The sequence below is a fragment of the Passer montanus genome, unplaced genomic scaffold (assembly GCF_014805655.1).
Source record: "Passer montanus isolate IOZ18808 unplaced genomic scaffold, ASM1480565v1 scaffold107, whole genome shotgun sequence".
NCBI lineage: Eukaryota > Metazoa > Chordata > Aves > Passeriformes > Passeridae > Passer > Passer montanus.
This window is the reverse complement of record NW_024357281.1, coordinates 438,224-453,589: the sequence shown is the minus strand read 5'-3', so window position 1 is coordinate 453,589 and position 15,366 is coordinate 438,224. Positions and strand designations below refer to the sequence as shown.

At 38.8% G+C, this 15,366-nt stretch overlaps 1 protein-coding gene across 1 annotated transcript; it reads right to left on the bottom strand.

Annotated features, from left to right (window-relative positions):
- Positions 1 to 1,993: 1,993 nt before the first annotated feature.
- On the bottom strand, positions 1,994 to 15,365 carry CUNH5orf22 (chromosome unknown C5orf22 homolog). The gene is made up of 9 exons (XM_039722041.1): positions 15,235 to 15,365; positions 12,191 to 12,336; positions 10,211 to 10,360; positions 7,775 to 8,234; positions 7,108 to 7,170; positions 5,984 to 6,105; positions 5,023 to 5,089; positions 4,294 to 4,433; positions 1,994 to 3,109 (listed from the first exon to the last, which is right to left on the bottom strand). The coding sequence occupies exons 1-9, from the start codon at positions 15,337 to 15,339 to the stop codon at positions 2,977 to 2,979; spliced, it is 1,386 nt and encodes a 461-aa protein (XP_039577975.1). The 5' UTR covers positions 15,340 to 15,365; the 3' UTR covers positions 1,994 to 2,976.
- Position 15,366: the final 1 nt, after the last annotated feature.

Genomic DNA, 15,366 nt, shown 5'->3' with positions numbered 1-15,366 from the left:
AAAGGGTTTGTAGCACTGATGGGAACAACAGGAGCCATCAAACAGGACAGGAGGGGACCTTCCAGTGCTCTTCCTTGAAAAGGACCCATATTATGGATCTCCTAGAAAAAGTTCTAGAACTGTTTAGATTGGAAAATATCTCTAAATTCATTGAGTCAAATCATTAACACAGCACTGCCAAGTTCACCACTAAACCATAGCCCTAAATGCCACATATGAAGATCTTTTAGATAGTTCCAGGGAAGGGTCTCTTCCCACAAGACTGATCTTGATGGAGAATTATCTTCTTCTTCTTCCTCAGTAGCAGCAGAAAGAAGATATTTATGGAGTTGACTCTTCAGCCCCCACAGTTCAGCTCTGACCAAGTCTAGGGTGACTGACTCACAGCATCATTACCAACAGACAGGAAGGGACAGAGCTGCCACAGACACTGAGACAGAAGCCTCAAGGAGGGGAAGAAATGGTAACAGAGAACACAGTAAACTCCATCATCTGACTCATCCCCTGTTCATTCTTCTTGGAAAAGCTCATTTTGTTCCACAGTGACAAGCTGGGAATCCACAGCGTGGCTGGGGTGCAGAGCTGATGACACACAGGGAAGGCAGAGGCTGCTCAGCATATCTGGTTTAAGGCCCTGTTTCATTCTGCGCGCAAATGTGTGTGTGGTTGCTCAGGTTGATGGTGCATCTTGGAAACTGAGCCACAATTACAACAGAACTATCTCTACCACTGAGGAATATCTGCAAACACCCTCCAAATTGGGCATCCTTACTCCTCTGTGCTGCCAAAGGGAGCAGCAGAGCAGGCAGAGGCATCTAGACACAAGAGACAATATGAAGCTGCTGACTTAAGACAGTGCTGCTATGCTAATATCCTCAGGTGGGTTTATTTCTAATGGGCCTTCATGTCCCATCCTTGCAGTGCTGATTAGGAGTTACGCATTGCAATTTCACTGTCTGGTTCTGCATAATACATACTGAAATAAGCTGAGAGGAAAATGAGGGAGAGACACTGGGAATGGAGGATTTGTGCATCTGGTTAAGAAAGAAGCCATATAGGGCAAAAATGAGAAATAAGAGACACCTGTTTCTGGATCGCCTTGATTACTTTTCACCAAAGTAAAAAACAACCTTGTAAATGTCCTTAATGTAGAAATTAATGTCTTTGTTATTATGCGAGACTGGCATTTTCTGGCATATACACAGCCTGTGTTAGTCAGATTTCAGATGATAACAATTTGACATTCATAAACAAAAATTGTGCCTGAAAGGAAGATTTCTTAATTAACTTGGAAAACAAACAGACAATTCAGGATGTTATTTTTATGCTGCAAAACCGTGGTGAACACATGCGCATGAACCAGCATAGGCAGGGCACAGGAACAACCACATGACCACAGATAAAAGGCCAAGAAGTTTAATTTTCACTAAACAAGGCACCCCAGAGGAGCATCCAGGCAGAGCTGCAGGCACTATTGGGTTTGGTCCATACTAAAAGTTCTCCCAGCTTGGATCCTTTAGCCCTGGCTGCCAGGCAGCATTTTGCCCTCCCTTGCCCAGGCTTTCCCCAAGGAAAACTGGTTCTCACCTGCCCATCCAGGAGATGCTCAGCCATGCCCCACACAGGTTTTTTGTTTTCTACAACCTTATGAAAAGCCCACCATGAAGCATTTTTAACTTTAAAAAAACCCAATCTTTACAGAAGCAGCACATAATGTGACTGCACTTCATTGCTATATGTGATGTATGGCTGTTTATAATGTATGAAGCATTAAGGATATTGGCTCCAAGGCTCCTTGTGACACGTTACAAAATCACAAACAAAATGGATCCATGGTCATGGAATTTATTCTACTAGAACAAATATTTTAAAGAAATTATATACTTACAATCTATAATATAGTAATTTACATCAACAGCAGTAGTAAAAAACACTAAAAAGCGCACAAAGTCTCTGTAAAGCAAAGAGTAAAGTTAGCAAATAAACTCCACCATTTCAGAAGAAATTACAAGCAAAATTTATTCATAATAAAAGGTAATGTTCTAGGTAGCATTTTCTTTCCTGTTTCAGTTTCATTCCCAATAAATCCTGTGTGGTTTTTAACTCTGAAGTGCCAGTTTTCTTTAGAGCTATATTGATTTCTAAATTAAGTAGTTCTAAAACTGTTATTTCCTAAATAGCAATACTGAAATGAGTGAAAGCCTGGTACAGAATGTTTTGCTGCTGACTTCAGTGAAGCAAAATCTTTGTTTCTGAAAAAGCGATCAATTCCTTACAGGATTTAAAACATAAAAGCATACACGTGCACACATACTTTTTATCCTCAAAATAATGTAGAAGTGAAAATACCAAGCCCAATGTCTGTATATTAGGGATATTATCTAAGCCACCAATAAAATATTCTAAGGCAAAATAAGACATTAGTGAGACAGAAAATAAACATAAATGATATTCTGTGGATGGGGCAGAAGCCATGAGCTGCTCTAGAGAAATGAGAGGGTCATCTCAGCAAAATAGATAGGAAAGATCACTACACAGACCAACAATTTTAAGGGCATCTTTAAAACCAGTTCTTAAAAGACATAATACAACTCAGGAGCAAATCTGTTACCAAATTACAAAAAACATACATAACAGAAAACCATTTTAAGAAATTATGTATTTTAATTTTTTTTTACAGACGCAAAGAAAAGGGACAAAATCCCTCAATTTATAGACAAAAAGTCGTTTCTCTTGCACCAATTTTAAGAAACAAGATGGTAAAAATAAGAATTACAGCACTAATCTGAACAAAGCCAAACAGGTAACAGTTCACATGCAGCTAATGTGGAGAAAGCAATGCAACCCAAACCCTAGCTGGGTCACCTTGGGTTCTAGTGCCACCTGCTGAAATAACAGCAGTCTTCCCCTTGCAATCACAGCTAATGAACAATTTAAATTAATCCTCTTCATTAGACAGCAACACAAGAAGAAAGGTCATGAAGAAGATGAAGTGTTTGAGTAATCTAAGTGCACATCCAGCGAGCCATACACTGAACGTAGTAAATCAAGAACCTTCTCTTGAATGATGTCAACCTGCTCTGAAGGGCAGTAGTCATCCAAACTTGATCTGTAAAAAAAAAAAAAAAGCAGCATGAGGCTACAGATATCACAATATCACAACCATAACCACTTGTGTATTCCTGCAATTCTAGGCTAAAGCTTCTTTCAAACTGTGGCAAGTTTTGCCTCCCTCTGAAGCATAGTGTTGTGCTTCTTACCACTACATGTTAAGTTTAATAGAAAGTCTGCAGCAGATCAGGGACATGATCTTTCTTGTTCTGCTCTCTCCCTGAATCTGGCACAGAACACACTGCCAGTCAAAGTTCAACCAAATTATCTAATTAAAGGACACATGGAAAATTTAGATTGAAAAATTGAAATGCTACTGATAAAGTAGGCAGGAAAACTTGAAAAATATCTTCACAATACCTGGCATACAGCATTTTCAACAGTATCTATTAATGAACTTCAAACAGATAGTAGTAAAAACTGACTTTGTGAACTTTTTAGCTGTTAAGATCTACAGAGATGATAGAGGTTTCTCCACAGCAGTGGATAATAACCCGGCAATTGGCCCGGGGAATAGAGTTTTCTTTTATTGCAGCCATTAGCCATACTAGTTCTTGTTGCCAAAACCAGTTTCATATCAGCTTCTGCTATTGCTGCTGGCACTTTAAGAGCACAACTGTATTTTTGACTGATTAAATTGCAATAATTTGTCACGAGCCACACTGTGGTCTTCAAAGTAGATTTTTTTCCGACCAGTTCTTTGGTTGTCCTAGGTTCCTGGCCTCAAACTCCATTCTGTTATTCTAAATAAAACCCTTACAGTCCTGGAAGCCAAACTTTTATCCCATAAAAAGTTTTACTAGAGCTTTAAACAATATAAATGCCTTTCAGTCTACTAGATGAAAACTCGTTCCAGCAAAAGTTTCACTGAAAAAAAGAAATCCTATCTGTGGTACAATAAACCCTAGAGCAAGAGAGTAAGGAAGGTGGGATTTCAGCCCAAGCCACCTATGCTTTAATTAGCTCAAGGAACACAAGTAGAGATGTACAAACTCCAGTGACAGCTATCAATCCCAACACACACAAGGCCTCACCACAGCCTTTACATAACCTGTGCTGAAGCACTGTAAAGCTTCCACTTTAATAGAGCTTAAGAGAGAACTAGTACTATATTGACAGGATCATTTAGCTTCATAAACATAGTCTGGATACTTTGAAGTGAAAGGATCTGCACAGTCATACCGAGCAACTGTCACCAGAGTGGGCTTGGGCAGATCTGTCAGTAGAACTTTAATGGATTGCATGAGGCCTTGGATCTCATCTTCAGTGCTAACATGGTGAGGAAGCTCCACATAATCACAGGTCAGACCAGCTTGATGGACCTGTAGGTAAATTAAAGAGAGATTTAATTTCTGTTGATAAATTATAGATACAGCTTATGCATGTAGAAAATCTTTAGAATATCATCCCTAGCCCGTCAGGTAACTTGCACCTCTTCCCATACTGGGATTTCACCCCCAGCTTGTTCTTTAAACAAGTAAAATTCTGGAGGTTGTATGGATTGTTATCTCCAGTACACTGTACCTCTTCTTATGAATTCAGAGTACGCTGCAGCCCTTGAAAGATGATATAGCTCTGATATGTTACAAAAATAGGTACCTTATTTTAAGTTCTGCAAAGGTGATCAACAGACTGGTGAAATTTAGCCTCCATTCACAGGATGCAGCCCAAGACATCACAGTCCTGGGAGATCACACTAAAGTTGCCTAAATATGGACAGACAAGCAGACTAGAATTTTAGCAGCTTTGAGAGGAAAAGCTGGTCTAAGTAATAAGACATAAAACCTGAGGAAAATTACCAAAAAGACATGAAGTCCTGAATCAAGAAGCAAGTCTGAAAGGAAGTATGACTCTCTCCCTCTCTGTTGAAGCCATGCTTTTGACATCTGTCTGCTTTTTTTGGTCACCTACCATTTCATAGTCTGGGCTTTCCATCCTGGTTTTCAAACTGTGAACTAGTTGAACAAGTGGCTTCATTCTGGAGGTAAAACAAAACCAACATTTGTTACGAACAGTTGGAAACATTTATATACCTTAAATGGTTAGGAAAAAAAAAAGGGGAGGAAAAAAGAGGGAAGTAGAAATGATGGCCTAGGATTTGAAAAGGAAATTTGCTCCTCTGTCATCTTGCACCTGCAAAAATGGAAATTATCAGTATTATTGCACTGTTTCACCAGGTTTCTTATAAAACCCCTATAGTTATACTTGCCTCTGGCAAATATTCCTTGTGCTTCGTTTAGGCTATATCTGCAGAGAAGCTGTTGCAGCTCAAAAGTCATATGAACTTTATAGGAAATACTTCTTGTCACTGTTACAGAGGTCATTCAGTAATTGGTGCATTTGCTGTGGAAAATGAGTGATTTTCCTATCAAGGAAAAGCTCACTTTGACTGTCTCTTTTCATCTGAAAACTTTTCATGTGAAAACATGAAAAAGTTCAGTTTAAAAGCAGAGTAATGCAGTTCAGATGTCTAGTGGAGACTGTTGCTCAGGTACAGTTCCATTAACTTCTGTTTCTCCAAAGAAAGCAGAACCTTTGGGAGCACCAAAGAACTGCTTCTCCATGCCCTCCTTGGTTTGTTGCCTTTTTTGAGAGCTGTGCTACACATGAATGACCAAGGTTTTAGTCACCAAATATGCCTCTATCCACAGACAACAAAACTTGCATGAAGCTTGTACAAGACAGAGCTTCCAAAGCTTACAGTAGTGCAGAAGACAGTAGGCTGCCTTTCTTTTTTTTGTGTCTCTTTTTCCTCTAGAACTAAAGGAAAAAGTGTGTACTTGCACAGATCCTATCCTTTTCTGTTATAAAAATGCTGGACTAATCAGTTCTCAAACTTCTATTTGCAGTTTAGGCCTCTCAAAATTCCTACCCAGGATATGAAGCCCATTTCTGTAGGGTTTCTTCATCATCACTGTCACACAAATCCGCAAATGCTGCTTCCAGATCTTCCAGCTGATGAACACGGTTTTCAACACAATCCAGCAAATCTTCCTTTAAATAAGTATATACAAAAGTATGTTAGGAAAAAAAAGAGGTAAGAACATCTGACTTATTCTATGATTTATTTTCTGTAATGATTGATCTACTGGAAGCGGGGAATCAAACAACTGATTCATTCCAACACATTTTTTCAAGAGGATCACAGCAAATGCCTGCAAAAGCTGTTACACCTTCAGAATCAATCATCTCACTTTGTTCTGGTCTTCCCATCACAAATTTAAAAAAGCCACCTTTTAAATATGTACCTGTCCTTATTCCTGGTTAACTAAGAAATATAAAAAACTATTTGCCAATATTCAACATATCTTTATTTCTCTATTCACATATATTAATTAGGTTTCATTTATTTGTGATAATTAAATGTGTTGAATCTCTCTGTATTAGTGTTCAGATGAGATTATGAAAGCCTGTATTTCCATGTTTTAGAAGCACACAGCACATAAAATAAAAAGTACATTACAGTACTTTCTTGCAGTACTTCAAATACAGCATAATACCATCCTTTCCACATCTGAACAAAAAGGCAAAATACCAATTACGCATTCATCACAGCTCTGATTATCAAGAAAGAGCAACAAGGGAAGGAATGGGAGAGCCTGGAGGGAGGAATGAAAAAAAAAAAAGAAAAAAGAAGCAGCTACCATAAAACCAAAGAAGAAACACCCCACCAAACCTAAGCCCAGTTAAACCACAAAAAGAACAAGTTTTCTGGTGACTTACTAGGTTTTCATTCCTTCCATGCCAATTACCATTTTGTTTACAGAAACAATTTTTCACACTCATACTAAATATTTATGCAATTAACATGTTTAATCAAAACATTTAATAGAAAAAAATTCTAAGATGCTGTTGATTAGCATTCAGCTGCATAGCTTAATGTGAGACCACTTCATTAAGCACCTTTGATAGGTTCCTTCCTGCTGTCGTAACTCATTTTCATTGGGTAAATAAAAAGAATCATTCCTTCATACGTTCCACAAGGAAGCATCATACCTCTGTTGCATTTTTATGTGGCTTCTTGAAATTGTACAACTCTTGCAAAAGCTCATATTCTGTCTTTGAAAAAGAAAAAAAAGAAGAAGAAAATGACTCTTCAAATGAGAAACCCAATCCTCCAAGCGTTCAAAAAAAGATAATTTCCCTACTCTAGCAAGGCAGACAATAATAAGTATAACAGCCTCTCATCAGGACAAACTACCACTCTTTGGATAATCAACACTATTGCGCCTTTTGAAAGGCAGTCTCCAGATACTATCATAGCTTTCTAAGCACAGGTTATAGCAGGTAAAAAATGATAAAGGCTCTCATCTCCCCTGACGTATCTTGCTGCAGGTATTTGGAAGGTAACCTCTGGAAACCCAACCATAGCATTTTGTCCCAGAAGCAGAAGTTGACTATACCCCTGAGTTTCAACAGACACTCAATATTGATACCAAGTGTAAGAAACTCCCCCATTTGGTGGTTGAAATTTTTTACCACATACACTCCCTTAGAAATATTTCTTTAAAATGGAAATACCTCTTTAAAATATTACCATGAATCATTAACCATGATCAGCTAATCTGCTAATTTAGCTTAGATGAGCGTTTCTCCTAGACATAAATATTAAGGCTGGGACTCTTTTGTGAGTGGTTTGAGGCTACTCAACTTCCACACTTACCTGTGTGTACATTTCTTTAAATGGATTTTTAACTGAAAAAAAATCTAAGTCGATGTCCAAAACATATGCATCCCCTTTCTGCAGTACTTGGCAGACATCTTTAGCAATGTCCCTTACTGGACATTCACTGTTTTTAAGATAGCTTGAAGCTGAGCCCTCTGCCAAAGTTTCTGCCCCATTTAGGGCACCTGCATTTTGTATTTCCTTTTTCCTCACACTGGGGATGATGTGATCAAAGTCATCAGGAGCCTCTGAAGAGGAAGAAGTGGCACTTGCTATGTCATCTGTATTAAGCTTCAGTCTTTTAGCAGATGTTACTTCACCATTTCCTTCACGGCTGTTTGATGATTCAGTAGGATTGATGAGAATGACGTGCAAATTTAAAGGCTTCTGGTTTTCTAGCTGATCAGCAGGAACATAAAGACCATCACTTAAGAAGTAATTATCTGTGCCTGTAACCCTACAATTGACAATAACTCCCAGTTAATACACATCTTGGCAAAGAGCTTAGGAAAAAGCATTTTATACTTTAGGGATTCAGAGAAGAATGAATAGATGTTTGATGGCTAATGAAAGCAATAAAACTGTGTAGACACAATTATTTTTTTTAATCCTCAAGTTTAAATTATACTAAAGTTTTTTCTACTTCTTTATTGTGGAATATATTAAATGTCATTCTATATTTATTATGATAGCCCAAGGTTTTAATGGATAAAAAAAAGATAATGCATTATGTGCTACTAAGATTAATTTGAAATTGAATTGCATTTTAAAGACAACATCCAGAATTGACAAGATATTATCAATATTGTGGCACATAAGATTACAAACCTATAGATATTTTGTCTTGATTTTATAATTTTCTGGGAAAATTATGATAGTTGGGCTTGCAAAGTGCCCTGAAGTGCATAAATATTGACTTAGTGAAAGTACAATATGAATTCATAAGTAGAATTCAACTTTTTTTTTACCCCCAACACATTCCCTAAGTAATAAACATGATAACTAGAGGATAAATAGCTAACTATCAATTTAATCCACTTTAAAAAAACCCCACAAAACAACTAACCAACCAAAAGCAACACTGAAACTTCTGCTTACAGTGAAAATTTAAAGAACGGATTTCAACCTGTATGGCAGTACATTAAGCCTTAAGCATCACAAACTCAAATTACAAATAAGATTAGGAAGTGTGAACTTTGGCTTGCTTGTGGCAAGGCCTCATTTGAATACAGGGTATTCAAATCACCATCAATCAACCAGAAAGACAAATCATTTCCTAAGCAGAAGAAATTTGAAGTTCAGTTGCCCAGTGTCTTGTGGATGGATTACCCTCAGTTTGTCAAGGTCAGGGGCTGGATTACAACCCCATCTTGTTGACAAGGCAATCGCAGCACATCTTCCCAGAAACTCTGCAGGGCTCACCATGAGCTCATAGCACGTTAGTGTCCACTCATGATGAGGCTTTTTCTATTGCCTATGAATCTCCTGTCATCAAAATTTTTAGGACATTTGTATGTATGAGGACTCTTTCCCTTTCTTCCGTCATGATTTTGGTAAGCCTAGAACCTGAAGAAAATGTACCTGACTTTCTTCAAAAGGAAGTCTGAAATGTTGTTTCCATGCCTAAGGCCACCAGTGAGAGAGCTATTTGACCATCATGAATTATTCCTATATATTGGCTAAATGATTAAATGTAACAGAAAACACTAGCTTTTTAAAAAAAAATAATTTAGGCTGTCTTTAGGCTTCAGATTCAGAATTTTAGAGCTTTAATTGTTTTAATTAAGGTGGCAAAACAAAGCATTTCTCTGCTGTTTTCTGTTAAACTTGCTTTAAAATATTTATTTTGCTACGCTCACAAGAGACATGATTTGCATATAGCCCCTAAAGCTGCCCAAAATCACAACACTATGAATATGGTGAATGTAAGATTATCATGGACTGCATCCTGCAGAATGATGAGGGCTCTGATTCGAACTTGAGTCACACAATAACTAAGATTCAAAGAGACAACTGAAGTCTCTATAGTCGATCATCTGATCAAAGCAGAACTGACTTCAAAGCTAGATGAGGTTGCTCAGGTGAATTGTCCTTTATCAAATGATGGAGAATTCACTACCTGAGTGCCTGTTTTAAGTACTTAAATAAATAAACTTCAAAAAACAACAACAACAAAAAACTCCAAACAAACAAAAAAACCCACCTCACACTAGAAAAAGTCATGGCTGATACCAAATAACAATTTCACTAGTTAAACCAAAGACCAAATTGATACAAGTGTAACTGCATTAGGTTCTAAGGAAATTATAAATACAAATTAAATGTTTGTTTTTATTTTTATTTATTAGTTTTGTTTAAGAAAACAAAAAAACTCCAATGAAAAGCTATAGAGATGAGTTTTGTATTACTAGTATATGCCAGCAGACAATTTACCTGATTGTTGTTGTTGATACATCTTTCCCAACAAGAAAACTGTGTTTCCCTTCTGAGATCTGCTGAGCCCAGGGTGGGTGAAGCCACACTACTTGAGAAATATGGCCAGCATAAACAGCAGGCATAATCCAGTTTTCAATACTTAATTCACTACAATCAGTAGAGAAAGACAGAAGATAGCAATGTTACTTTCCCTATAAAAATGGTCAAGAACACCACAAATATCTTCCACATCTTGAAGTCCCCTGTGCAAATAATCTAAAAGTAGTACTCCATGTAAGAGCAACATCAACAAAGAAAGAAAAAGAGGGAAATCTTTATTCATAAGACAAACCAAGAACATCTGTAGTAGGTAAAAAAATGTTTGGACATAGAGTGGAATCGGCTTCACTCTTAGCATGGCACTTTGATTATAAACTCCTTAGTGGTAGACCTGGCAGTGTTAGGTTAATGGCTGGAGTCGATAATCTTAGAGGCCTTTTCAACCTTACTGATTCTGTGATTCTATGCCCTTTGTGTCTTGATACATCAGACAGAGGAAAGTGCAAGGAACATCATCAACATTGCTGTAAATAACTTCAAGCTGACCTCATGACAGTGTTTTATTGTGAACTGCACCAAGTGTATTTTAAATGTCATCCCAGTAATTAAAGCGAGTCAATCCACAGGATTAGCATCTTTCCTCATTATCAAGACCCTATTTTTTTAGGTGTATGATGCCAACTGTATCCTGGGCTGCAGCAAAAGAAGAATGATAAGCAGGTCACAGGGGGGGATTCTGCCCCTCTTTTCTGCTCTTGTGAAACCACACACCTGGAATGCCGCATCCAGCTCTGGGCCCCCCACATAACAATTACATGCATCTGTTCAAACAGGTCCAGAGAAGGCCACCAAGATGATCAGAGGGCTTCAACACCTTTCCTATGAGGACAGGTTGAGAGAGTTTGGGTTGTTGATCCTGAAAGCTGCACAGATACTTTATAGTACCTTCCAGTACCTCAAAGGGACTACAAGAAAGCTGGAGAGGGACTTTATACAACAGCATGCAGTGACAGCACCACGATTTAAAGTGAAAGAGTGTGTGTTAGGATTAGATATCAGGAATAAATTCTTCACTGTGAGTGTGGTGAGACACTGGAATGGGTTGTCCAAGCAATTGTAGGTGACCCATGGCCAGGAGTGTTCAAGGCCAGGTGGGATGGGGTCCTGAGAAAGCTGGTCTAGTGGAAAGCGTCCCTGCCCATGGAAGGGGAGTTGGAACTACATGATCTTTAAGGTTCCTTCCAACCCAAGGTGTTGGGTGATTTTGCTATAGAGTCCACAAAACCTCTCATCCAATAAAGAGAACGAAATATTGACTCTGGCTAAGGTGATTCAAGTACACCAAATGCATCAGCTTGTAATTGCTGTAAAGCACAATAATAATAGTGAAGCAATAATACTGAAGCAAACAGTATTTATTTCAAAACAGGAAGACAAGTAAAGATCATAGTGGCTTATCACCTACCTACCTACCTTAGATGATGGGGGAAAACAGTGGTATTTATGATTGTAATAGGAACATCTTGCTCTACTTCACATATTCAGCATGCCAACAAAGGATGTGCTATTTCCATCTTAAAGCCATTTTTTCAGTGTGAAGAGAGAAAGACTGTTTTATAACTAGAGCTTTTCAGACAAAGAATCCATGCAGAGTCCTTTCCTGTTACCCAGAGGAACCACTTGGGATAATACCATCATACACTACTGAGCTAATACACAAAGCAAACTCACACACCTTAAATTGCTTGATATGCAAGGTAACTTTTGTCATTAAAAAATAAAGTTTCAGCAAAAGTGAAATGACAGAAGATGCAACTTGAATCTGACTTATACCTCTTTTGTTCATCCTTCCTAGACAGTCATAGCAATATTCACTGTGAATCAAAGGGAGCAAGAAGTAGACTTAAAGCCTATTCTGATGCAGTACCCAGTACTTACCTAAAAAGAGCTTCTTTGTCAAATACAGTGTCTGCAGGCATATTCACAGGAATGAGAAGGTCTGGATGGGAATCAAGATGAACAAAACTGATGTTACTGGCAGGAAGATGCTTTGAACCAATGGCACGATAGATGAAAGGCAGCACCTAAAGCAACATGAATAAAAACATTTTTATGATAGCCAGTGGGCTGAAAAATGCAACAGCTTTAGCAGCAAAAACACCAGTACCACTTTTATTCCTTTAGAATTTGGATTAGAGGGAGAAGGAGACAGAAAACAATACAAAGGGGAAATAACTCCAATGGCAAGTCAACCCATGAACAGTAATCAATATAGGCTCAAGCATTCCAGATGAGAAACTGCTGAAGAACCACAGCTTTACACACTTTTTCCTTCTTTATAGGAAGTCTTGTTTGCAGCAGCTCTTCTCACTAGTCATTCAACTCAATTCCCAGATGTTTGGGGTTTTTTCCATTTACTACTAAGCCCCCAAAATGCCTTTCTTCTTCTGCAGATCATTGCCCATGTATTTCTTTCCCCATGCTATAAAGTTTCCTTGCCGTGCACTGGTGCTATGGAGATAAAAGCAGTTTGTTCCTTATGTTTTATAAGTTAACTGCTATAGATTGAAAACTGACCCCACCATGACTTAAACTTTAGCTGACCATTAAACCTGTTCCTCTTGAAGAATTAATTTCTAATCTCTCCATGACTATGTGTTTGCAATAGAGACCACTTTTCTCAACTGCCCAACTTTATTCCCTGCTGAAGTTCTTCGCTCAGAAGAGTGAAAAACAAGAGATGAGGCAACTCAACAATTTACAGCATAGCAAACCACTGAACTGCAATAACATAGGAAAGTAAAAATGAGAAAACTGATGTCTGATTGCTCTTGGAGCTTCAGTACTACAGAGTCTCTTCCACAGTTAGACGGCATCAAACAAAAGATGAGGCAACTCACCAATTTACAGCATAGCAAACCACTGAACTGCAATAACATAGGGTGGTAAAAATGAGAAAACTGATGGCTGATTCCTTTTGGGGCTGCAGTACCCAGACTCTCTTCCACAGTTAGATGGCATGAACTGCCTTGGCTGCCAGAGCAAATCCAACAAGGACTGTGAATCACAGCCCTATTATACAGGGAATGTGAAGACTGTGACAAGCAATAAAAATTATGAGTGACCTCTGCATTACAACAGCAACTGAGCTACTTTTTTTTTGGCATAAAACTGATTAAGATGACAACCCCTGCATACTGCATAGGCATAACTGTAAAATACATGTATATTACTGCAACAGTAGATAAAACAAGACTAAAACCAACATGGGTTCCCTGACATATGGCTTTTACTTCTTTGTAAAAAAGAAGCAATCTGGCCTACTAAACAACCTACAGTATCTTCAATTAAAATTGAAGCTGCACCTCAAGTAAGTGCAACTACAGTTTGTAAGAGACAAGAGAGACTAAGTTCTCTAACCTTGCAGCTTCTCCTAATTTGGATTAGAACAAAATTTCTTTCATGACAGCTGTTATTATTAATCAGTGCATGATGCAGCTACTGACAACTTGCTCTAGAGGAACATCACTGTCAGCAAGGCCGATATAAAATTTTCTGCGAAGGTCTTACACTTTGGGACAAAAAGCCATTTATGTTTTATGCAAGATAGACCAGTTCACCATGGCTTTTACTTCTACGTAAAAAAGAAGCAATCTGGCCTACTAAACAATCTACAGTATCTTCAATTAAAATTGAAACTGCACCTTAAGTAAGTGTAACTACTTATTGCAAGAGACAAGAGAGACTAAGTTCTCTAACCTTGCAAGTTCTCCTGATTTGGATTTAGAACAAAATTGCCTTCATGACAGCTGTTATATTAACAAGCTGACAACTTGCTCTAGAGGAACATCACTGTCAGCAAGGCCGACATAAAATTTTCTCTGAAGTTCTTACATTTTGGGACAAATAGCCATTTATGTTTTATTCAAGATAGACCAATTCATCCACACTCCTACACTGAAAACATTTTAAATTAAATATATAGTATTAATAGAACTTTAAGTGAAAGTTAGTTTTGAAAACAGAAATATAGAGACTAAAATAAAGAAGGATCATTAAGAGGCATTATCTCAGAATTCCTACTACAGTGACACTCTAAGTCCTTGGCTACCATGACAAATTAGCTGTCACAGCATCACATATTCAGTGAGTCTTAGCAAAAATGAATTGCATTGAAGTACTTAACAATTTGTAAAATTATTGTCTTTAATAAACTTTACTACACTAATATGTTCTCTTTTCAAAGAATCTAGTACAGAAACTGTTATTTTAGGATTAAAGCCTCAGTTTATGCTTTTATTAAAAAAAAACAAAAACAAATCATGAGAAACCAGAAGTAGCAGTTCAAAAGCAATTCCTTCTTCACTCCCTTTTTCAATGACTCCAAGAAGGCAAAGCTCCAGATTTTTAACATTTCTCATCAAGTGGGAGTCGATCTAACAGTTGAGATGGGATTATATTTACTTATCCTCTGCTGACATGGCGTACACTGGGTAGGGTTGAGTTTCCAAGCACCCCACTAACAGCTAGCAAATTACAACAGCAGTGTTAGGTAGGTATTATCTCCTTTAAATCACAGCAACTAATGATACAAAGAAGAAAAGAACATTCAGCAATTATTGCTTTAAAATATGCCAAAATGCGATCACGGCAATAAGTAGCTCAGTCGCTGAACCAGGTCACCTGGGCGCTGAAGTTTATCGATGTTTCAGCAGCGGCAGGGAAGGCAGCTTTAGGGCCTGTGCGTGGCTGCGGAGGAGAGGGCCGTTCCCAAGGAAGCGCCCGGAGACGGGAAAGCGCATCTCCCGGGGAGGCCGCCGGTGACGGCACCGCGCACCTCTCTTCGCTCCCATCCGCCGCACTGAGCATCCGCGCCGCGCAGAAACACCAACCAGCTCCCGCGAACCGGGACACACGAAACCCCTGCCCATGCCCCAGCCGAGGGAGCCCCCACCCGCCGCAGCCCGGCGCCGGGCACTCACGTCCTGGTGGTCCTCCACCACCCACACGGGCAGGGCCGGGTACCGCCGCCGGGAGGCCGCGCCGGGCCGGGAGGCATCCCCGGGCCCCGGCTCCGCTCCGCTCATGCTGCCGCTCCCCTCGGGCGGGCGGCG

What these genes read in the sequence shown, in the direction of transcription:
- CUNH5orf22 (XM_039722041.1), bottom strand. Translation starts at nt 15,339, where the DNA reads ATGAGCGGAGCGGAGCCGGGGCCCGGGGATGCCTCCCGGCCCGGCGCG. An exon ending in GACAAAGAAGCTCTTTTTAG is followed by an intron (nt 10,361 to 12,190) that starts GTAAGTACTGGG and finishes TACTGATTGTAG; the next exon opens with TGAATTAAGTATTGAAAACT. An exon ending in AAAGCCCAGACTATGAAATG is followed by an intron (nt 4,434 to 5,022) that starts GTAGGTGACCAA and finishes ATTTACCTACAG; the next exon opens with GTCCATCAAGCTGGTCTGAC.